Below are 19508 nucleotides of genomic sequence, written 5' to 3' on the forward strand. Positions count from 1 at the left end.
CGTGGCAGGGTGTGCTCGACTTTATCGCTATTGGGATGAACGAGTTCGACCTCATACTTGGGCAGGAGTTCTTGAGGTTGGCATCTGTGGCAGTAGTACCACACTTGGGCTATATTCTGATATTGGATCCAAACAGACCGATTTTGATTCCAATGGTGAAAAGCATGGAGCAGGATCTCCTTCTGAATGCACTAAGTGCTAAAAAGGTCGACAAAGGAAGGTAGGAAGAGTTGTTCTTGGCCACACTAATTGGAGATTGGGATGAAGGAGAGTCTTTGGGACCCTCCAACACCTCAGCGATCCAAGAAGTGTTGTTCGAGTTTGCAAATGTAATGCCAGATAGTCTCCCAGCAGTTTTGCCACCACGGAGGCACATAGATCACCGAATCGAACTTGAGACCGGAGCAAGACCGCCAATGAAGGCTCCCTACCACCTCTCCGGACCAGAGATGGGGGAGTTGAAGAAGTAGCTGACAGAACTCATGGAGGCAGGTTACTTGCGTCCATCCAGGTTGCCTTATGTTGCCCCAGTATTGTTCCAATGCAAGAAGGATGGAAGCCTTCGGATGTGCATGGATTATCAGGCTTTGAACAAGCTCACAATCAAAAACAAGTATCTGTTACCCCTCATAGCGGATAGCTTCAATCGACTAGTTGATGCAAGAGTGTTTAGCAAATTGGATCTGAGGCAAGGTTACTACCAGATCAGGATCGCGTCGGGTGATGAGGTATGGTAGCTATGAATTTTTGGTCATGCCCTTCGGCCTCACTAATGCTCCTGCCACCTTTAGCACTTTGATGAACGATGTGTTTTAGTCATTGTTGGACAAGTGCATAGTTGTGTACTTGGATGACATTTTGGTGTACAGCCGGGACTTGGAGGAACATAAGAGACACCTTCAAAAGGTGTTCGCTTTGTTGAGGGAACATCATCTATTCACAAAGAAGGAGAAGTGCGTCTTTGCATAGGAAGAAGTGTCATTTCTAGGTCATATTCTTGGACATGGCCAGATCCGACCAGACCTGAAAAAGCTTGAGGCGATCCGAGACTGGGAGCCACTCCACAATGTGCACGAGGTAAGACAGTTTCTTGGATTAGCTAACTACTACCAAAAATTTGTTGCAGGCTACTCCCGAATTGCGAGCCCCTTATTGGACCTGTTGAAGAAGGACCGCGAGTGGAAATGGGGCGACAAATAGCAGTCAGCATTCCAGATGTTGAAAGATAAATTTACTGAGGAGCCAGTCTTAGCATTGCTGAAATACGACAAACTGTTTGAAGTCCAAACTGATGTGTCCGATTATGCCATGGGCTGAGTTTTGATGCAGGATGGGCATCTAGTGGCCTATGAGTCCCGGAAGCTCAATGACAAGGAAAGGAACTACTCAGCGCACGAAAAAGAAATGACTGCTATTGTGCACTATTTGAGAACCTGGAGGCACTACTTGTTGGGCATGTCATTCTTAGTGAAGACAAACAATGTCAGCTCCACATATTTTAAGACTCAATCTAAGCTCACCCCGAAATAGGCAAGGTGGCAAGAATTCTTGGTAGAATTCAATTTCGAGCTGGTATACAACCCGAGCTGGCACAATGTGGTAGCCGATGCACTTAGCAGGAAAGCACAACTTGGTGCTTTAGAACTCTTGGGCCAGAGTCAAGTTGTGCTGAATGAAGACATGATCGAAAGGATCAAGGAGGGTCTGGAGAACAACTTGCAAGTGTGGCAGATTGTTTTGTAGGTGCAAGCTGGGCGAACACGGAAGTTCACAATTTAGGATGGGCTTCTTTATTATGCCACCACCCGAGTTTACCTTCCAAAGTGGAGAGAAGTTTGCAAGGAAGTCTTGTAGGAGTGTCATGACTCCGTTTGGGCAGGACATCCGGAACAGAAGCGAATGATGGCCTTGTTGGAAAGAGGCTTTTATTGGCCCAATATGCGGGATGATGTTGAGAGGCACGTGAGAACTTGCCTCACTTGTCAACAAGACAAAGCTCAGAAATTGCAGCCAGCGGGCTTGTTGCAGCCTCTCCTCGTTCCAGTACGACCTTGGGCAAGTGTGAGTATGGACTTCATCACACAATTGCTGGAAGTGGATGGACTTTCTAGCATAATGGTCATCGTAGATAGGTTCAGCAAATATGCAGTGTTCATTGCATGTGAGACTTCTTGTATAGCCGAGGAGGCGGCCGAACTCTTCTTTAAGAATGTGGTCAAGAACTGGGGCATCCCTTTGAACATCGTGATTGATCGGGATCCACGATTTACTTCAAGTTTCTGGCAGGAACTATTCAAACTAGTTGGGACCCGACTTCTGATGAGTTCTGGGTTCCACCCCCAGACCGATGGATAGAAAGAGTGGATAAATGGCATACTGGAGGACTACCTGAGGCATTTCATAGTCTCGGACAAAAGGAACTGGCCAAGGTTGTTGGACATGGCTCAATTCTCCTATAATCTGCAGAAAAGCGAATCTTCGAAATTTAGTCCATTTGAGTTGGCGATGGGCCAGCAACCACTCTCGCCTCATACAGTCATGGAAGGCTACAAAGGTGTGAATGTCAATGTGACAGAGCACTTGAAGAGCTGGAATGAGAAGGTAGACTTGGCTCGGTACCATCTCACCCAGGCTTCGGACAGAATGAAGAAATTTGCTGACAGGCACAGGCATGAATTGGAGTTCAATGTTGGGGACAAAGTTTTGGTTCGAATGGATCAGGATCGATTCAAAGTTCCAAAGGGGTTTAGCACTTCTTTGGTTAGGCAATTCGATGGGCCCTTCGAAGTGGTTCGAAAGATTAGTCCCGTCGCCTACCAACTCAACCTACTGTTCCACCTTCAGACACATCCTATTTTTCATGTTTCTCAGTTAAGGCCGCACCACCCAGATAAGGAAGACTTGACAAGGAACATTCCGCACAGGGGCCCGACAAATGTGTTGGACAATCCAGACCGCAGAGTCAACCAGGTTCTTGTGATGCAAACTTGAGGAGGAGGCAGAAAGGGCATCCAAGAATTCCTGGTAGTTCTCGAGGGACAAGAACGCGACTCGACTTCATGGGTGCGCAGCGAGGCGCTTTGGTGCGATGAAGAGATCATCATGGAGTTCCTCTCCAAGAGGAGCTCTCCCAGACAGGAGTAGTTTTCTAGAATTTGGCCTCCCAGTGCTTCGTGTAGGGGCGCTGGCGTCGAGGGCGCCGCCACTAGTTTAGTGGGGGAGGATGTAACGGACCTGCATTGGGCAGATTACTTGCACATCATTTTGGGCTGGACCTTTCTTTAGTGGGGTTCTATTTTGCATTGGAGATTTACCCTTTTGCGCGGCTAACATGGAGTTAGCGTTTTTGCATGGCCGACATGAATTTATTCTTTGGCGGGGCTGACATGAATTTATTCCTTGGCGGGGCCAACATGGAACTTGGTTTGGGTCCGAGCCCTTCCCTATAAGAGCTGAGCACAAAGCTCATTTTTATATAGGCAGTTGCATAGGCAGTTGGATAAGCAGTTTCGCATGGAGTTTGGATGCGAGATTGGAGCGAAGGATTTCGGTGCGAAGGCGAAGGCATTTGAAGTCTTGAGCGACTTGTAATTCCAGCGATCAGGCAGACTCGAGGAGCGAACTGGTCCTCCTCTTGAGAAAGACGATCTCTGTTTGAGCCAAGGGACTCTTTGTATATTTGTTTTGAGCCAAGTTGGCTGGCTAGACATTCATTCGGGGGTCGGTTGAAAGAATAGCTGAGTGCCAAGAGTGCACCAAGGTGGTCTGCGGTAGACACCTCCTCCTAGGGGTGAAGAAGAGTAACCCTACCCTCTAGTCTCAGGGAGATAGAGGTCCTACATGGACATTAGGGGTGAAGTAGAGTAACCCCGCCTTATCATTGGATGGTGAGGTTTACTAGTGGATGCATTCGCATGGTCCCTATCTCAATGAAGTAGAGTAACTGAGCCAATGTTGGGGATGACTCCCAGGGAGTTATCGATGACTCAAGGACTAGGGAAGTGGAGTACCTAGGCTCTTGTGAGAAGGATGATCATGCAATGGATTGTCCCAGTTGGGGAAATGGAGTACCCAAGATCTTGTAAGGGGGATGGCCGTGCAATGGGCTATCTATATTAGAATGTTGGAGCGAAGAGCTTGGTGCCCAAGTAGGAGTGCAAGGTGTTTTGTCAGTCTAAGAGGCCTAGACTAAGTGTTTGCATGGAGCTGGTTATTGTGCATAGGATGTACAAGGAACCAGGTTCACCAGTGAAGCCATGTAGGCATAGGCCAAGGGCCCAAAGCAGTGTGACTTGGAGTCCTCCTTCAAGAAGGGATTATGAGTTGTGTATTGGGTAAGCCATCGCGGGCTCATGAGAGAGTCAGTGGTGCACCAGGTTGAGTTCCGAAGGAGATAGGGTCTTTGTCGATCAGGAGTCTATATGAGAAGCTATCGCCAGGGTGAGGTGCAGTGGTATCTGTACTAGTGTTTCAAGAGTGGACATTGATCTAGGGGCAGGAACTTGTAATCGGATGCTTGGGAGGTATTCGGGGTAGTGACCAGTGATAGAGTTGGAATTGTTTGTAGATCGAGCCGGGGGCCATCTCTTCATAACAATAAAGCTATCTATTGCCCCAGTGTTGTGTTCATTGTGTGGAGATGGACAAATAGGAAGCTAGCTCAGGGAGTCTAGTCGTCCCATGAGATATGTTTGGTGCTTGAGGGTTTAGAGGAGCTGAGGGAGGCCAACATGGGGCGCCAGTGCTGTGGGAGTACTGGGCATGCTCAAGGAGTGTGCAGAGTAGGAGCCAGAGGACTTAAGGAGTTTTGGATGGGTCAGTGTTAGTAGTCAAGGTCTTATGGGGGACTCAAGAAGGCGAAGGCATCGAGGAGGCCTGTAAGCTTGTACCAGGGGTACAAGGATGGTGTGACAAGACAGTGCTAGAGTTGAGTCAGGGGCTTGAAGGGAGTGCTAGGAGCATCAGGATGAAAGAAACCCATTTGAGGGTTGGCATGCACTTCTATTCTGCATGGGTGTGTGTTAATGTGGTCAGGTGGTGGACACTTGAAAAGGTATGGCGTAGTTTGGAAACAAGAAAGGACTTGTCCGCAATGGAAGTCGTGAGTAAGGTTTGCCAGTACTGCATGAGGTTGGACCTCCTTTGGAAGGAAAAATCTTGTTTGGGCAGCAGGTCAGTCTAGACTTAAAGGCGGTGCCGCACGGGTGAAAACTCTGACCCCGTGACATTTGGTATCAGAGCCTCGGAACGGTTCCAGAGTTGTGCAGATTGAGCAATGGCAGATGCAGACAGTCAGCATGAAGTGGAGGTCACACAACCTGGAGATGGAAGCAGGGTTGCGAGGGTGACTTTGAAGGGGAAAGATCCGAAGCACCGCGATTGGCTCTAAGACCATGAAAACCGACTCGAAGAGTTGGAACAGTCCGACCTCGAGGAATGCATGATGGCGGAATGGTCGAAGCTGACGGATCAGATAGAGACTTTGAGGGAGGAGATTTGCTTCCTCAAAGAGGGTCAAAAAATCTTCCACTCATTGTTGCAAGGAGGAACACAGGGTTCTAAGGCAACGCGAGTTGGAACCTATGATGGTGAGCGCGATGACAAGGCACTGGATAACTTCTTCTGGGATGTTGAAGAGTACCTGTCGTGCACCCTGAATGCATCTGATGAAGCACAGGTTAAGGAGATTGCAACTTACCTAACTGGAAGTGTGAAGCTATGGTGGCGAACGCATCAGGCGGATGAGTGCGCTGGGAAGTCGGTTAAACTAATCAAGTCATGGGCAGATTTGAAAGTGGCTCTTCATGATCAGTTCCAACCTAGGAACTCGGATTGGATCATCCGATCTAGGTTTGATGAACTTAAGCATACTAGAACCATATAGGAGTATGTGAAGGCATTTCAGGTATTGGACTTGGAGTGCACGAAGTTGAGCGACTTCGAGAAGTTGTTTCTTTTCACCAAAGGTCTGCAACCTTGGGTGAAGGATGAGCTGAGGTGACAAAAAGTTCAGACTTTGGCCGAGGTGATCACTATTGCAGACGGGCTGCTTGACTATAAGGGTGATGCAGCTAAGGATTTTGGTGGAGCTCGGATGGAATACAGGAAGAACTTCCACCGTAAGGATAAGAAAGGAGGCGGAGCTCCTTCAGATCAGAATGGCGAGCAAAAGAACAAGAAGGCTAAGAAGTCGAATGGAGAAGGAAACTCAAAAAAGAGAGATCATGCCCAGTTCGAAAGGAAGAAGGAACGGGATCCGGGTTGCTTCATCTGTGGAAAAGATGACCACTGGGCATGGAGCTATCTAGACAAAAGTAGGTGTAGGTTAGGAAATAGGAAATCATCACAAGACAAGATAAACGTAATAGCTCAATCACAATTGCATTCATTGCAATGATCTATCCTAAACAACACTCAATAGAGACATGAAATAAAAAACATTCATAAGCAAAGATTATGCAAACCAAAGATGTGATTTGAATGCTCCTTCATGCGGCTACATTGTTCTTCTTTCCTCTTCAAACGGTTTGGTTGTGGATCTCACCTACAAGTGCACACACATAATTGAAAGCATGTAGACAAGATTTTTGATCAAGAGTACTAGAAGCATAAATTCTATAGTCTGATTACCAATTTTTTTTGATTGATGAAGATCATCCAATTTATAGAAGAATTGAAGAGATGACAAGATTAGCATGATTCAATTCAAATGGAAATTGCAAATCAATTATGTCAATTGTGGCAAATTATGCACTTTCTATGCAAAATTTGTTGATTGATAATTTATGACAAATTATGACAACTTCTATGTCAAAATTGATTGATTGTCAATTATGACAAATTTATGACAAATTGACATGTCATTTCCATGAATTTAAGAGAGAAATAGGAGAGAATTGAAAAATTAAGAAATTAGAAAATTAGGAAAATAGAGAATTAAGAATTAGGTGAATTAATTAATAATTTGTCATTTATTAATTAATTCACAAAAAGAGGAATAATTAGCCAATTAAATGAACATTTAATTGCAATGAGAAGACTTAGGATAAATAAACAATTTATTAATCCTAAAGGAAGAAATGACACACAAGGTTAAATGATTAAATCACAAAACCCTAGAGGATGAATTAGCAATGCGAGAATGACAATTAGGTCTTGATTGAAGATAATTGATATCGATTCGATTTGATTTTGAATTGATAAATGACCATTGTGACAAATGATTTGATTGAGAAAATGCGCCAATTGATGAGGAACAATGACAAATTGATCCAAATTGACATAATTGAGACAGACAATGATCGATGGAAAATTAATCGCCAAATGACAAGATTGACAAGATGAAAAGGGTTGATGACAAAATAGATTGCAAAACGACAATATTGAAAATGACCACGATCAATGACGAATCGATCGCAAAATGAGAAGATCGAACATGACAACGATCGATGACAAATCAATCGCATGATGACAATATTGAAAATGATAAGGATTGATGATAAATCGACAAGATTGATAAGAGTACAACGATCGATGACAAATCGATTGCAAGATTGATAGGAGGACAAAACCCTAATTAGGATTGACGATGTCCAAAATGATGACAAATAAGCATGCACATTGATACAATAGGATAAAATCGATTAAAGTCATGACTGGATAATGTTGTCAACAAGACCAAATTCGAGAGCAAGACGAATGAAGAATGTAGAAGAATGACTCGATGTTCGCAAATGATAAAAACCAAGTACGAATCATAGGAGAAATGTTAATGCGGTGAAAAAACCTAAAATGAGGCAATGCGCAAATGTTAAAGTATGACTCCGCAAGCATTGACCATTTTTAGGTGTCTACAGTAGGATCAACGCTTTGCTGGTCGAAGAGAAGAAGTTGCCCGCTATGAGCACTTTGCAACTCCTCAACGCAGTGAAGCATTCTACCGAAGTGGTTGATAAGCATGAGCTATGTTTTGTGGAGACTTTCCTTGGTGGAAAGAAGGTGTTGGCTATGGTGGACTCAGGCACAACACACAATTACATCTCCGCATGCTGAGCGAAGAAGCTTGGACTCAAGATCGAGCCGACCTCGAATCAGTTCAAAGCGGTGACCGCACCCACGCAGCAGGTGAGCAGCGAGATCCACAAGGAAGTAATCCGAGTTTGATCGTGGTAGGGTGTGCTCGACTTTATCGCTATTGGGATGAACGACTTTGACCTCATACTTGGGCAGGAGATCTTGAGGTCGGCATCTGCAGCAGTAGTACCACACTTGGGCTGTATTCGGATATTGGATCCGAACATAGCGAGTCTGATTCCGATGGTGAAAAGCATGGAGCAGGATCTCCTTCTGAATGCACTAAGTGCTAAACAGGTTGGCAGAGGAAGGCGGGAAGAGTTGTTCTTGGCTGCACTAATTGGAGATTGGGATGAAGGAGAGTCTTCAGGACCCTCCAACACCTTGGCGATCCAAGAAGTGTTGTCCGAGTTTGCGGATGTAATGCCAGATAGTCTCCTAGCAGTTTTGCCACTGCAGAGGCACATAGATCACCGGATCGAACTTGAGACCAGAGCAAGACCGCCAGCAAAGGCTCCCTACCACCTCTCTAGACTAGAGATGGGGGAGTTGAAGAAGCAACTGACAGAACTCATGGAGGCGGGTTACTTGCGTCCGTCCAGGTCACCTTATGCTGCCCCAATATTGTTCCAGCGCAAGAAGGATGGAAGCCTTCCGATGTGCGTGGATTATCGGGCTTTGAACAAGCTCACAATCAAAAACAAGTATGCGTTACTCCTCATAGCAGATAGCTTTGACCGACTAGTTGATGCAAGAGTGTTTAGCAAATTGGATCTGAGGCAGGGTTACTACCAGATCAGGATCACTCCAGGTGATGAGGAAAAGACCGCGATCACGATGAGGTATGGTAGCTATGAATTTTTGGTCATGCCCTTTAGCCTCACTAACACTCCTGCCACCTTTAGCACTTTGATGAACGATGTGTTTCGGTCGTTGTTGGACAAGTGCGTAGTTGTGTACTTGGATGACATTCTGGTGTACAGTTGGGACTTGGAGGAACATAAGAGACACCTTCAGGAGGTGTTCACTTTGTTGAGGGAGCATCAGCTATTCGCAAAGAAGGAGAAGTGTGTCTTTGCACAGGAAGAAGTTCCATTTCTAGGTCATATTCTTGGTCATGGCCAGATCCGACCAGACCCAGAAAAGCTTGAGGTGATCCGAGACTGGGAGCCACTCTGCAATGTGCATGAGGTAAGATAGTTTCTTCGATTAGCTAGCTACTACCAGAAATTTGTAGCAGGCTACTCCCAAATTGTGAGCTCCTTGTCGGACCTGTTAAAGAAGGACCGCGAGTGGAAATGGGGCAAAAAATACCAGTCAGCATTCTAGATGTTGAAAGATAAATTGACTGAGGAGCCAGTCTTAGCATTGCCAAAATACGGCAAACTATTTGAAGTCCAAACCAATGCGTTCGATTATGCCTTGGGTGGAGTTTTGATGTAGGATGGGCATCCAGTGGCCTATGAGTCCCGGAAGCTCAATGACAGGGAAAGGAACTACTCGATGCATGAGAAAGAAATGACTGCTATTGTGCACTGTTTGAGAACCTGGAGGCACTACTTGTTGGGCGTGCCATTCTTAGTGAAGATAGACAATGTCAGCTCCACATATTTTAAGACTCAGTCTAAGCTCACCCTGAAACAGGCGAGGTGGCAAGAATTCTTGGTAGAATTCAATTTCGAGCTGGTATACAACCCGAGCTGGCATAATGTGGTAGCCGATGCACTTAGCAAGAAAGCACAACTTGGTGCTTTAGAACTCTTGGGCCAGAGTCAAGTTGTGCTGAATGAAGACATGATCGAAAGGATCAAGGAGGGTCTGGAGAACGACTCGCAAGTGTGGCAGATTGTTTTGCAGGTGCGAGCTGGGCGAACATGGAAGTTCACGATTCTGGATGGGCTTGTGTATTATGCCACCAACCAAGTTTACCTTCCGAAGTGGAGAGAAGTTCACAAGGAAGTCTTGCAGGAGTGTCATGACTCCATTTGGGCAGGACATCTGGGACAGAAGTGAACGATGGCCTTTTTGGAAAGAGGCTTTTATCGGCCCAATATGCGGGATGATGTTGAGAGGCACGTGAGAACTTGCCTCACTTGTCAACAAGACAAAGCTCAGAAATTGCAGCCAGCGGGCTTGTTGCAGCCTCTCCCCGTTCCAGTACGACCTTGGGCAAGTGTGAGTATGGACTTCATCACACAATTGCCGAAAGTGGATGGACTTTCTAGCATAATGGTCGTCCTAGATAGGTTCAGAAAATATGTAGTGTTCATTGCATGCAAGACTTCTTGTACAGCTGAGGAGGCGGCTGAACTCTTCTTTAAGAATGTGGTCAAGAATTGGGGCATCCCTTTGAACATCATGAGTGATCAGGATCCATGATTTACTTCAAGTTTCTGGCAGGAACTGTTCAAACTAGTTGGGACCTGACTTCTGATGAGTTCTGGGTTCCACCCCTAGACCGATGGATAGACAGAGCGGATAAATGGCATACTGGATAGACTTGTGGCCTACACGAGCCATCCTCATGAAAATCTCCTACGTACCCACAACCAATGTGGCTCAAAGTCACACATAGTTCTAAAGTCAGCTCGCTGTGCCACCAACTCACAAATACTTCCATGTCTATCCTAGCAAGGTCCCCGACCTCCCATTCTTAGACACCATGATTACACCTCAGATCCGTCCTTGACAAGACCCTACACCACACTGGGAATGACCCTATGACATCCCGCAGCCCAAATGCTTTTCCATGTCTATCCTAGCAAGGTCCCCGACCTCCCATTCCTAGACACAATGATTTCACCTCGAATCCGTCCTTGACAAGACCCTACACCACATTCAGAATGACCCTACGACATCCTACAGCCCAAATGATTTTCCATGTCTATCCTAGCAAGGTCCCCGACCTCCCATTCCTAGACACAATGATTTCACCTCGGATCTGTCCTTGACAAGACCCTACACCACACTGGGAATGACCCTACGACATCCCACAGCCCAAATGCTTTTCCATGTCTATCCTAGCAAGGTCCCCGACCTCCCATTCCTAGACATAATGATTTCACCTCAGATCCGTCCTTGACAAGACCTAAAAATAAGAATATTATTGGAACTAAATGGGTTTTTAGGAATAAATTGAATGAGGATGGTCAAGTTGTAAGGAATAAAGCTATATTGGTTTTTAAAGGATATTCTTAGAAGGAAGGAATTGATTATGGAGATACCTTTGCACATGTATTTAGGATTGAACCTATAAGATTATTTCTTGCCTATGCTGCTTATAAAAACTACAAGGTTTATTAGATGGATGTTAAGTGTGCATTTTTGAATAGGGATCTTGATGAGGAAGTTTATATTGAGCAACCTGTTGGTTTTTCACTATCAAATGATACAAACATGGTTTGCAGATTAAGGAAAGCTTTATATGGATTGAAACAAGCACCTAGAGCTTGGTATGCAAGGTTAGATAAATATATTTTGAAGCTTCGTTTTACTAAGGTTAATGCTGATAGTAATTTATATTATAGAATCACTGATGATGATATACTGATTATTGAAGTATTTGTTGATGATATTATTTTTCACATCTAGATTTGGTATACATGCCAAAGGGGGAGATTGTTGGCATTATGGATGAATTAACTATGTGTTACATTGATGTTTTATTATTGATGTCAACACTAGCTGTTATGGTTGGTTACCGACAGACAGGTTTTGCTTATCAGTAGAAGATCTAGTGTTACTGATAGAAGAGACTATCTATTGGATACTTCCATCATGTTTGGATCAATAGAGTATGTTTGATTTCATGTGTTACATGTTCCTTGAGAATGTTATGGTCAATTGGCATTGACTTGGTAATCAGATGCTATCATACACTCTTGTAAACCCTTACTGGCATTGGTTTAAGGTTTTACTAGCAAATATTTCACTAAAGAATCTTGATAGGATGCATAAGAGGTGTTGGTGTAACTTCTACATGAATTTCAGATGTTCTTTGATCATGCTTCAAGTGCTTGAAGACATTTCTTTGGCATGGTGGACCCAGGTTAGGTCTGGTACCTATCTAGGTTATGGACTGATATCATGATAATGTATTCTCTACACATTACCGAGATGTTTCAGGACATTCTATGGATCGGTTATTGTTGTATTGGTCTTAAGCTGACATGGCATATCATTGTAATATGGATTTATGTAATGATCTTATTGTAATATCTTTTAGGTGGCTAACCTAATTGGTTTAGGCCTTAGGGTTGGTATAAAATGATGTAAGATTTCATTGTAGATCATAGGATGGAAATGTGAAGAGATGTTCGTGGTCTGGAAATGCAATATTATATGCGAAGGAGATTCGATCGATCATAGGTAATCAATTTAGGATTAAGGAATAGGTCAAAGGCCTTCAACATTGAGCTTAACCTGGACTATAATTAGGCATGGTACATGCTATATTTGGCAGTTCATTATTCTGGATTGTTGTCCATTTATCTTTAGGTGGTTTTAACCTCTTTGTAGTCAGTGAGACTCTTTTGTAGTGAGCAGTACGCTCTAGGCAGTGTGCCTTCCTGCATGTGCAGGCCCCTCATTGTATTACATACTTTCTGTAGAAGTATCATCTGATTGTGGGTAGGCTTCCCACTGTGGTTTTTCCTTTTCTGGGTTTTCCACGTACAAATCATGGTGTCATGTGGTATGGTTTCTTTGCATTGATTATCTATTTAATTATTAAGTTGTATTGTTTACCAACATCTATTTCTGCTTTACCAGGACTTAATCTGGTTAAAGGTTATTAAGTGGATTAAATTATATAATCTATTAACAACTGATTCACCACCCCCTCTCAGTTGTTCACCAGTTATCCTAACAATTGGTATCAAATCTTTGGTCCTCTTTTGCAAAAGCTTAACCTCTTGAGGTAGATCCTATGGTAGCTAACACTTCAAATCCACCGGCAACTATTTTCAGAAGAGAAATCCCTAAGCTTGATGGAACAAATTATGGGATATGGAAAATTCAAATGGAGACTCATCTTAGATGTCTTGGAAAGGATATTAGGGAGATCACTAAGAAAGGATACATACCTTATGATGTGGCATCTGGCAATCTCGCTCCTATAGACTTGGACAAGAATATTGAAAATAATTGCAGAGCTAGAGAAGCCCTCTTATGTGCACTTACGGATCATAAGATCATGGGATTGACTAATAAATCATTGGCTAATGTTATGTGGGACAAATTGTAAACTCTACATGAAGGTGACCCTACTATCAAAATTGGTAAACTTGATGGTTACTAGGTAAGTTATGAAAACTTGAAGATGGAAGATAATGAAAGAATTGTTGTATTTATGGAAAGAGTAAATGAGATTGTTATGGGAATTCGATGTTGTGGAGGATTTTTGAGTGAAGATGAAATAGTTTCCAAAGTCTCAAGAGCCCTTCCACTAGCTTACAAGATGAAGGCAGCTGTAGTTAATGAGTTGAGAACAATGGCTAACTCTTCAGTTAACAAAGACATTTTGATTGAGAAATTATCTGCTTTTGAGCTTGAAGAATTTGGATCTTTTGGAGCGGTAAAGTCTAAACCTACTTTTCATGCATCATCATCATCATCCACTGACAAAAGTGATTGGAAAGTCTTATATGCAAAAGAGTTGGAAGACATGAGAAAAGAAGATGAAGAATTTGAGCAACTTGAAGCCTTATTCACTAGAAGAGTACCTAAAGGTCCGACAGGAAGTAAGTATGAAGGAAAAGCACCTTTTAAATGTTTTGCATGTAATAAGATTGGTCATTTTGCATCTAGATGTCTTGAAAGGAATGCAAGGTTTGAGGAAAGAGTTAAGAAATCATTTAAGCCTAACCAGAACAGATATAGATTCAAGAAAAGTAAACAATGCTACATAGCAGATGAGGAATGAGTAAGTGATGACTCTAGATATGAACTGACAAAAGACTCTACTAGTGGATCTGGAAATGGAAAAGAATGGGTGTTCTATTCTTTAAAGGAAGATGAACCAGAACCGGCTATCATGAATGAAGAAAAGGCATTGGCAGCAAAAGTTGAAGATAACGATGAATGGTTAATTGATAGTCGATGCTCACATCATATGACTGGTGATAAGAGAAAATTTATGTCCCTGCAAGAATACAATGGTGGTCAAGTTAGAATTGGAGATGCCAAAGCATGTATGATCAAATGTAGAGGTATTATTTCTCTGGATGGCAAGCATAATACTGATAACGTCTATTATGTAGAAGGTTTAAAGCACAATCTTTTGAGTGTTGGTCAATTGGTAGACAAGGGTTTCCAACTTCATTTTAAAGAGAGAAAATGCAAAATCATTAACAAGACTGGTTTGGAGATTGCAACTGGTACTCAGACTAGAGGTAATATCTTTCACTTGAGCATAGGTAATAAGAAATGTTTGATTGCTCATATTGATGAGAGGTGGTTATGACATAAAAGGTTGTGTCATGTTAATTTTGATTGTATTATTAAGATCAGTTCAACTAAGGTAGTTAGAGATATACCTACAATTATGAAGCCTCATAATCCGGTATGTAAGGAATGTCAATTGGGAAAGCAAGTTAGAACTTTTTTTAAGAGCATACTGATAACTCAATGATGAACAATAAGTACCAAACTGGTACTGAGAGAGGGGGGTGAATCAGTATAGTCACAATGTCTTCTCTCGAACTGGTTTGATTGCAAACACTACAAATGTTTGATAGACAGTAACACCAGTCTGAAACAAAGTGCAACCAGTAAAGATAAGAATAACTATGACAAGCATTAACCAGTTGATCACTTAGCTTTCCACTCAACTTAATATTACACTTCCATTTCACCCTTATGCATGAATAGGTAGTCTATCATCAAAAATATAATAACGACTAGCTCAGCATGATTTACCTTTAGACACAAATCACTTAAATCATACCATGAAAAATACTACACATGACACACAGATTTTTCACGTGGAAACCCAACTGGAAAAAACCACAGTGGGGATGAATACCCACAAGCTGCTTTTGAACTCTTTAGAAGTTCGCTTTGTTAGGAGCCTAGTCCAATTAAAGACTATTACAACAGGTTCTGCTAGGAACCGATCCTGTTAGAGATCACCTAGTTAAGGGATGGCTAAATACCTGGTTAAGGGTTAAACCATATTAGAGATTACCTTGTTAGAGGATTTCAAGAACTCAATGAGTTTGAGTCACCCTGTTAAAGGATTTATAGCATGCTAATTAAAGCTACCTGGTTAAGGGATTTTCCAACTATTGAAGTGGTTAAAGATCAATAGGTATTACAATGATCTGATAATAGCACTAAATGCCTAATGCAGATCCACTTAATTTCCTTCCTTCTGCACACACATAATGTAGGAATCAATCCTTTTATCTCATCTGGTCTGGCAAGAATCATGTATCTCTTCACTTGGATACACACACACCATTTGCCAACAACTTCAGAAAGAAACACAACATCGACCTTATAGGAAACAGATAGGTCGATAGCATAAACCCTAAACCCTAAACATTTATGTTAAGCAATTTAGATGGTTCAATCCTGGCCATTGAACACTTTGCATTTGAATACAAAAGTCTTGAACATATCTCAAGACATTCTCCATCGTTCATTCTTCACCATTTTCATGGTGGCTTGTAACCCATCACACATTCTCCACTATTTACAGGGACTTCACACATCCCCGAGGTAGATAGGATCAATCTCCTTCATGCAAGATCCTTCATGCACTCAAGCTGATGTGGCAACATGATCAAATCTTCATTACAATGCTAACTCATCACACAATGTCATCGGTTGAGTCACACAGGCTTGGAACACTTCAACCGGAAACCCTTAAGCTAAGACTACCAACCGGTAGTCATATCATGTTCAGTCCTCATAGAGAACAATCCATATGCTGGTTCACATTTCATCATACCAGTTCTCTTGGACAAGCATACCACTTCACCTGTTGCTCAATATATCAGTTTATATCATTATACCGGTTCACTTCTTTGCACATATATCGGTTCACCACATTGTACCGGTTCTCATTTTAGCATATTTCTAGCTCACTCTTCAATCATATTGACATCAATGACAACATAATATCATCATGTCAACATACTCAACATAAATGTCAACACATACATGATAAATCTAATGATGTACTTGATTTGATTCACATTGACTTATGTGCTCCAGCGAGGACTAGAAGCTTTCAAGGTGATAGGTATTTCATGTTGATTATTGATGACTATTCTAGGATGATGTGGGTGACTTTTCTAAGGGAGAAGTATGAAGCCTTTGAGAAATTCAAGATCTTTAAAGCAAATGTTGAAATAGAAACTGGATTGAAAATCAAATGTCTAAGATCAGATCAGGGCGGTTCACTTCTCATGAGTTTAATAGTTATTTTGAGACAAATGGAATTAGGAGATAGTTATCTACACCTCAGACTCCTCAGCAAAATGGAGAAGTGGAAAGAAAGAACAAAACCATTTTGGATACAGCAAGATCTATGATGATGGAAGCCAAATTGCCTCACATCTACTGGAGAGAAGCAATGAGTACAACAGTCTACACATTCAATAGAGTTCACATCAAAGGTGAAACCAGTAAGACCCCTTATGAATTATGGTTTGGACATACACCTACTGTTAAATATTTTAGAATTTTTGGAAGTAAATGCTATATCAAAAGAGATGATTCAATTGGAAAGTTTGATCCTAGATGTGATGAAGGGATATTTATTGGTTATTTAATTGAAAGCAAAGCATATAGATGTTATAACAAAAGATTGTAGAAAATTTTGGAGAGTGGTAATGTGAAAGTGGATGAGCAGTACATAAATCATTCTATATCATATGACAGGGAACCAGTGGTGGAAATGATCATAACTGAATGGGCAATGCCTCAACTAGTATAGGAAACTGAGATAGTTACACCGACACAATTAGAAAATTCAACTATGACTGATGATCAGAGAAGTAAACCTAAAGTTCAGAAGACACCAAGGTATGTAAGATTAAATCATTCCGAAGATCAAATCATTGGAGATAGTAACAAGGGAGTTATGACAAGAAGAATATTGGCAAATGAAGAGGTATGTCTTATTTCTCAAATTGAACAAGCATCTATTATTGAGGCTTGTAAGGACAAACATTGGTTAAAAGCTATGGAGGATGAATTAGATCAGATAGAGAAAAATGAGACTTGGTCTTTAGTTCTCTGGCCTAAAAATAAGAATGTTATTGGAACTAAATGAGTTTTTAGGAATAAACTGAATGAGGATGGTCAAGTTGTAAGAAACAAGGCTAGATTGGTTTGTAAAGGATATTCTCAAATGGAAGGAATTGATTATGGTGAGACATTTGCACCTATAGCTAGAATTGAAGCTGTTAGACTATTTCTTGCCTATGCGGCTTATAAGAACTATAAGGTTTATCAAATGGATGTTGAATGTCCATTTTTGAATGGTGAACTTGAGGAAGAAGTATACATTGAGCAACCTGATGGATTTTCATTGACAAATGATAAAGATATGGTTTGCATATTGAAGAAAGCTTTATATGGATTGAAACAAGCTCCTAGAGCTTGGTATGCAAGGTTGGTTAAATATCTTTTGAAGCTTGGTTTTACTAAAGGTAGTGCTGATAGTCATTTATATTATAAGATCATTGATGATGATATTCTAATTATTGAAGTATTTGTTGATGATATCATTTTTGGAGGAGAAGATAAATTGTGCATGGAATTTGCTAACAATATGAAGAATGAATTTGAAATGTCCATGATTGGTGAGATGAAATTTTTCTTAGGTTTGCAAATACCTCAAACTGACAAAGGCATTTTTATCTATCAAACTAAGTATCTAAAGGAATTGTTGAAGAATTTTGGTATGGATAATTCCAAACTGGTAAGTACTCCTATGGTGACAAGTGAGAAATTATCTATCAAGGATACTTCTACATTGGTAAATCTGACAAGGTATAAGTTTATGATTGGTGGTCTGTTATATCTAACTCAGACTAGACCGAATATTATGAATGCAATAAGTATTGTTTCAAGATATCAAAGTAATCCTAAAGAAAATTGTGAATGTCCAGTAAAGAGGATATTACGGTATTTGCAAGGAACAACAGAATATGGCTTATGGTATTCTAAAAATGATTACTTCACTTTATGTGCATATAATGACAATGATTGGGCAGGAGATACTGATGACAAGAAGAGCACTTCTGGTGGAGCTTTCTTTCTTGGAAAGAAACTGGTTTCATGGATCAGCGAAAAACAGTCATGCATTTCTTTATCTACTGCAGAAGCTGAGTATGTTGCAACAACATTTAATTGCACTCAAGTCTTGTCGATGAAGCAAATGTTGAAGGATATCAGGATAAATTATAGTGAACCGGTAGTTATCTACTGTGATAACTCTCCATCTATTGACATGTCTAAGAAACCGGTATTTCACTCTAAGACTAAGAATATATCAATAAAGTATAACTTTCTGAAAGACAAGGTAGAAGCAAAGGAAGTCAAAATGGTTTATGTGAACACTAAAGAACAAATTGCAGATATATTCACTAAACCATTGTCTAAGGAATCATTTGAGTATTTGAGAGATAGGTTAGGGGTTTTTGCCCCTCCGGCAGAGACTTGATTGATGTAGTTTGTCATCAGTTTGGCATACATTATCAGAGATATTATTCATTTCAGCACTGGTGAGTGGTGTGACTACTCAGGGGGAGTAGTCCGATTTCAGATTCAGAGGTTTATATTCTTGCTTTGATATTTTTTGTTAGATTCCTGACATTGATGTCAAAGGGGGAGAGATAGTGATGTTAAAAATAATTTTAGAACCTTACAGAGATATCATTCACAAGGGGAGAGTTATTGATATTCAAGAGATTGTTGGTTGTCTTCCATAGGGGGAGACTTGCTTGGAATTTCTTGGTACTTAGATGTTTTTCACATCTAGTGTTGCCATCAATGCCAAAGGGAGAGATTGTTGGCATTATGGATGAATTGATTATGTGTTACATTTATTTTTTGTCATTGATGTCAACACTAGCTGTTATGGTTGGTTACCAGCAGATAGGTTTTGGTTATCAGTAGAAGATCTAGTGTTACCGACAGAGGATACTATCTATTGGACACTTCTAACATGTTTGGATCAATAGAGTATGCTTGATTTCATGTGTTACATATTCCTTGAGCATGTTTTGGTTAGTCGGTATTGACTTGGTAATCAGATGCTATCATACACTCTTGTAAACTCTTACCGGTATTGGTTTAAGGTTCTACCAGCAAAGCTTTCACTAAAGAATCTTGACACGATGCATAAGAGGTGTTGGTGCAACTTCTACATGAATTTCAAATGTTCTTTGATCGTGCTTCAACTACTTGAAGACATTTCT

The 19508-nt window shown here is 41.4% G+C and overlaps 1 protein-coding gene across 1 annotated transcript; it reads left to right on the forward strand.

Annotated features, from left to right (window-relative positions):
* Positions 1 to 482: 482 nt before the first annotated feature.
* On the forward strand, positions 483 to 1743 carry LOC131067054 (uncharacterized). The gene is made up of 4 exons (XM_058001983.2): positions 483 to 728; positions 1012 to 1077; positions 1330 to 1416; positions 1531 to 1743. The coding sequence occupies exons 1-4, from the start codon at positions 483 to 485 to the stop codon at positions 1741 to 1743; spliced, it is 612 nt and encodes a 203-aa protein (XP_057857966.1).
* Positions 1744 to 19508: the final 17765 nt, after the last annotated feature.

The sequence above is a fragment of the Cryptomeria japonica genome, chromosome 8 (assembly GCF_030272615.1).
Source record: "Cryptomeria japonica chromosome 8, Sugi_1.0, whole genome shotgun sequence".
Lineage (NCBI taxonomy): Eukaryota > Viridiplantae > Streptophyta > Pinopsida > Cupressales > Cupressaceae > Cryptomeria > Cryptomeria japonica.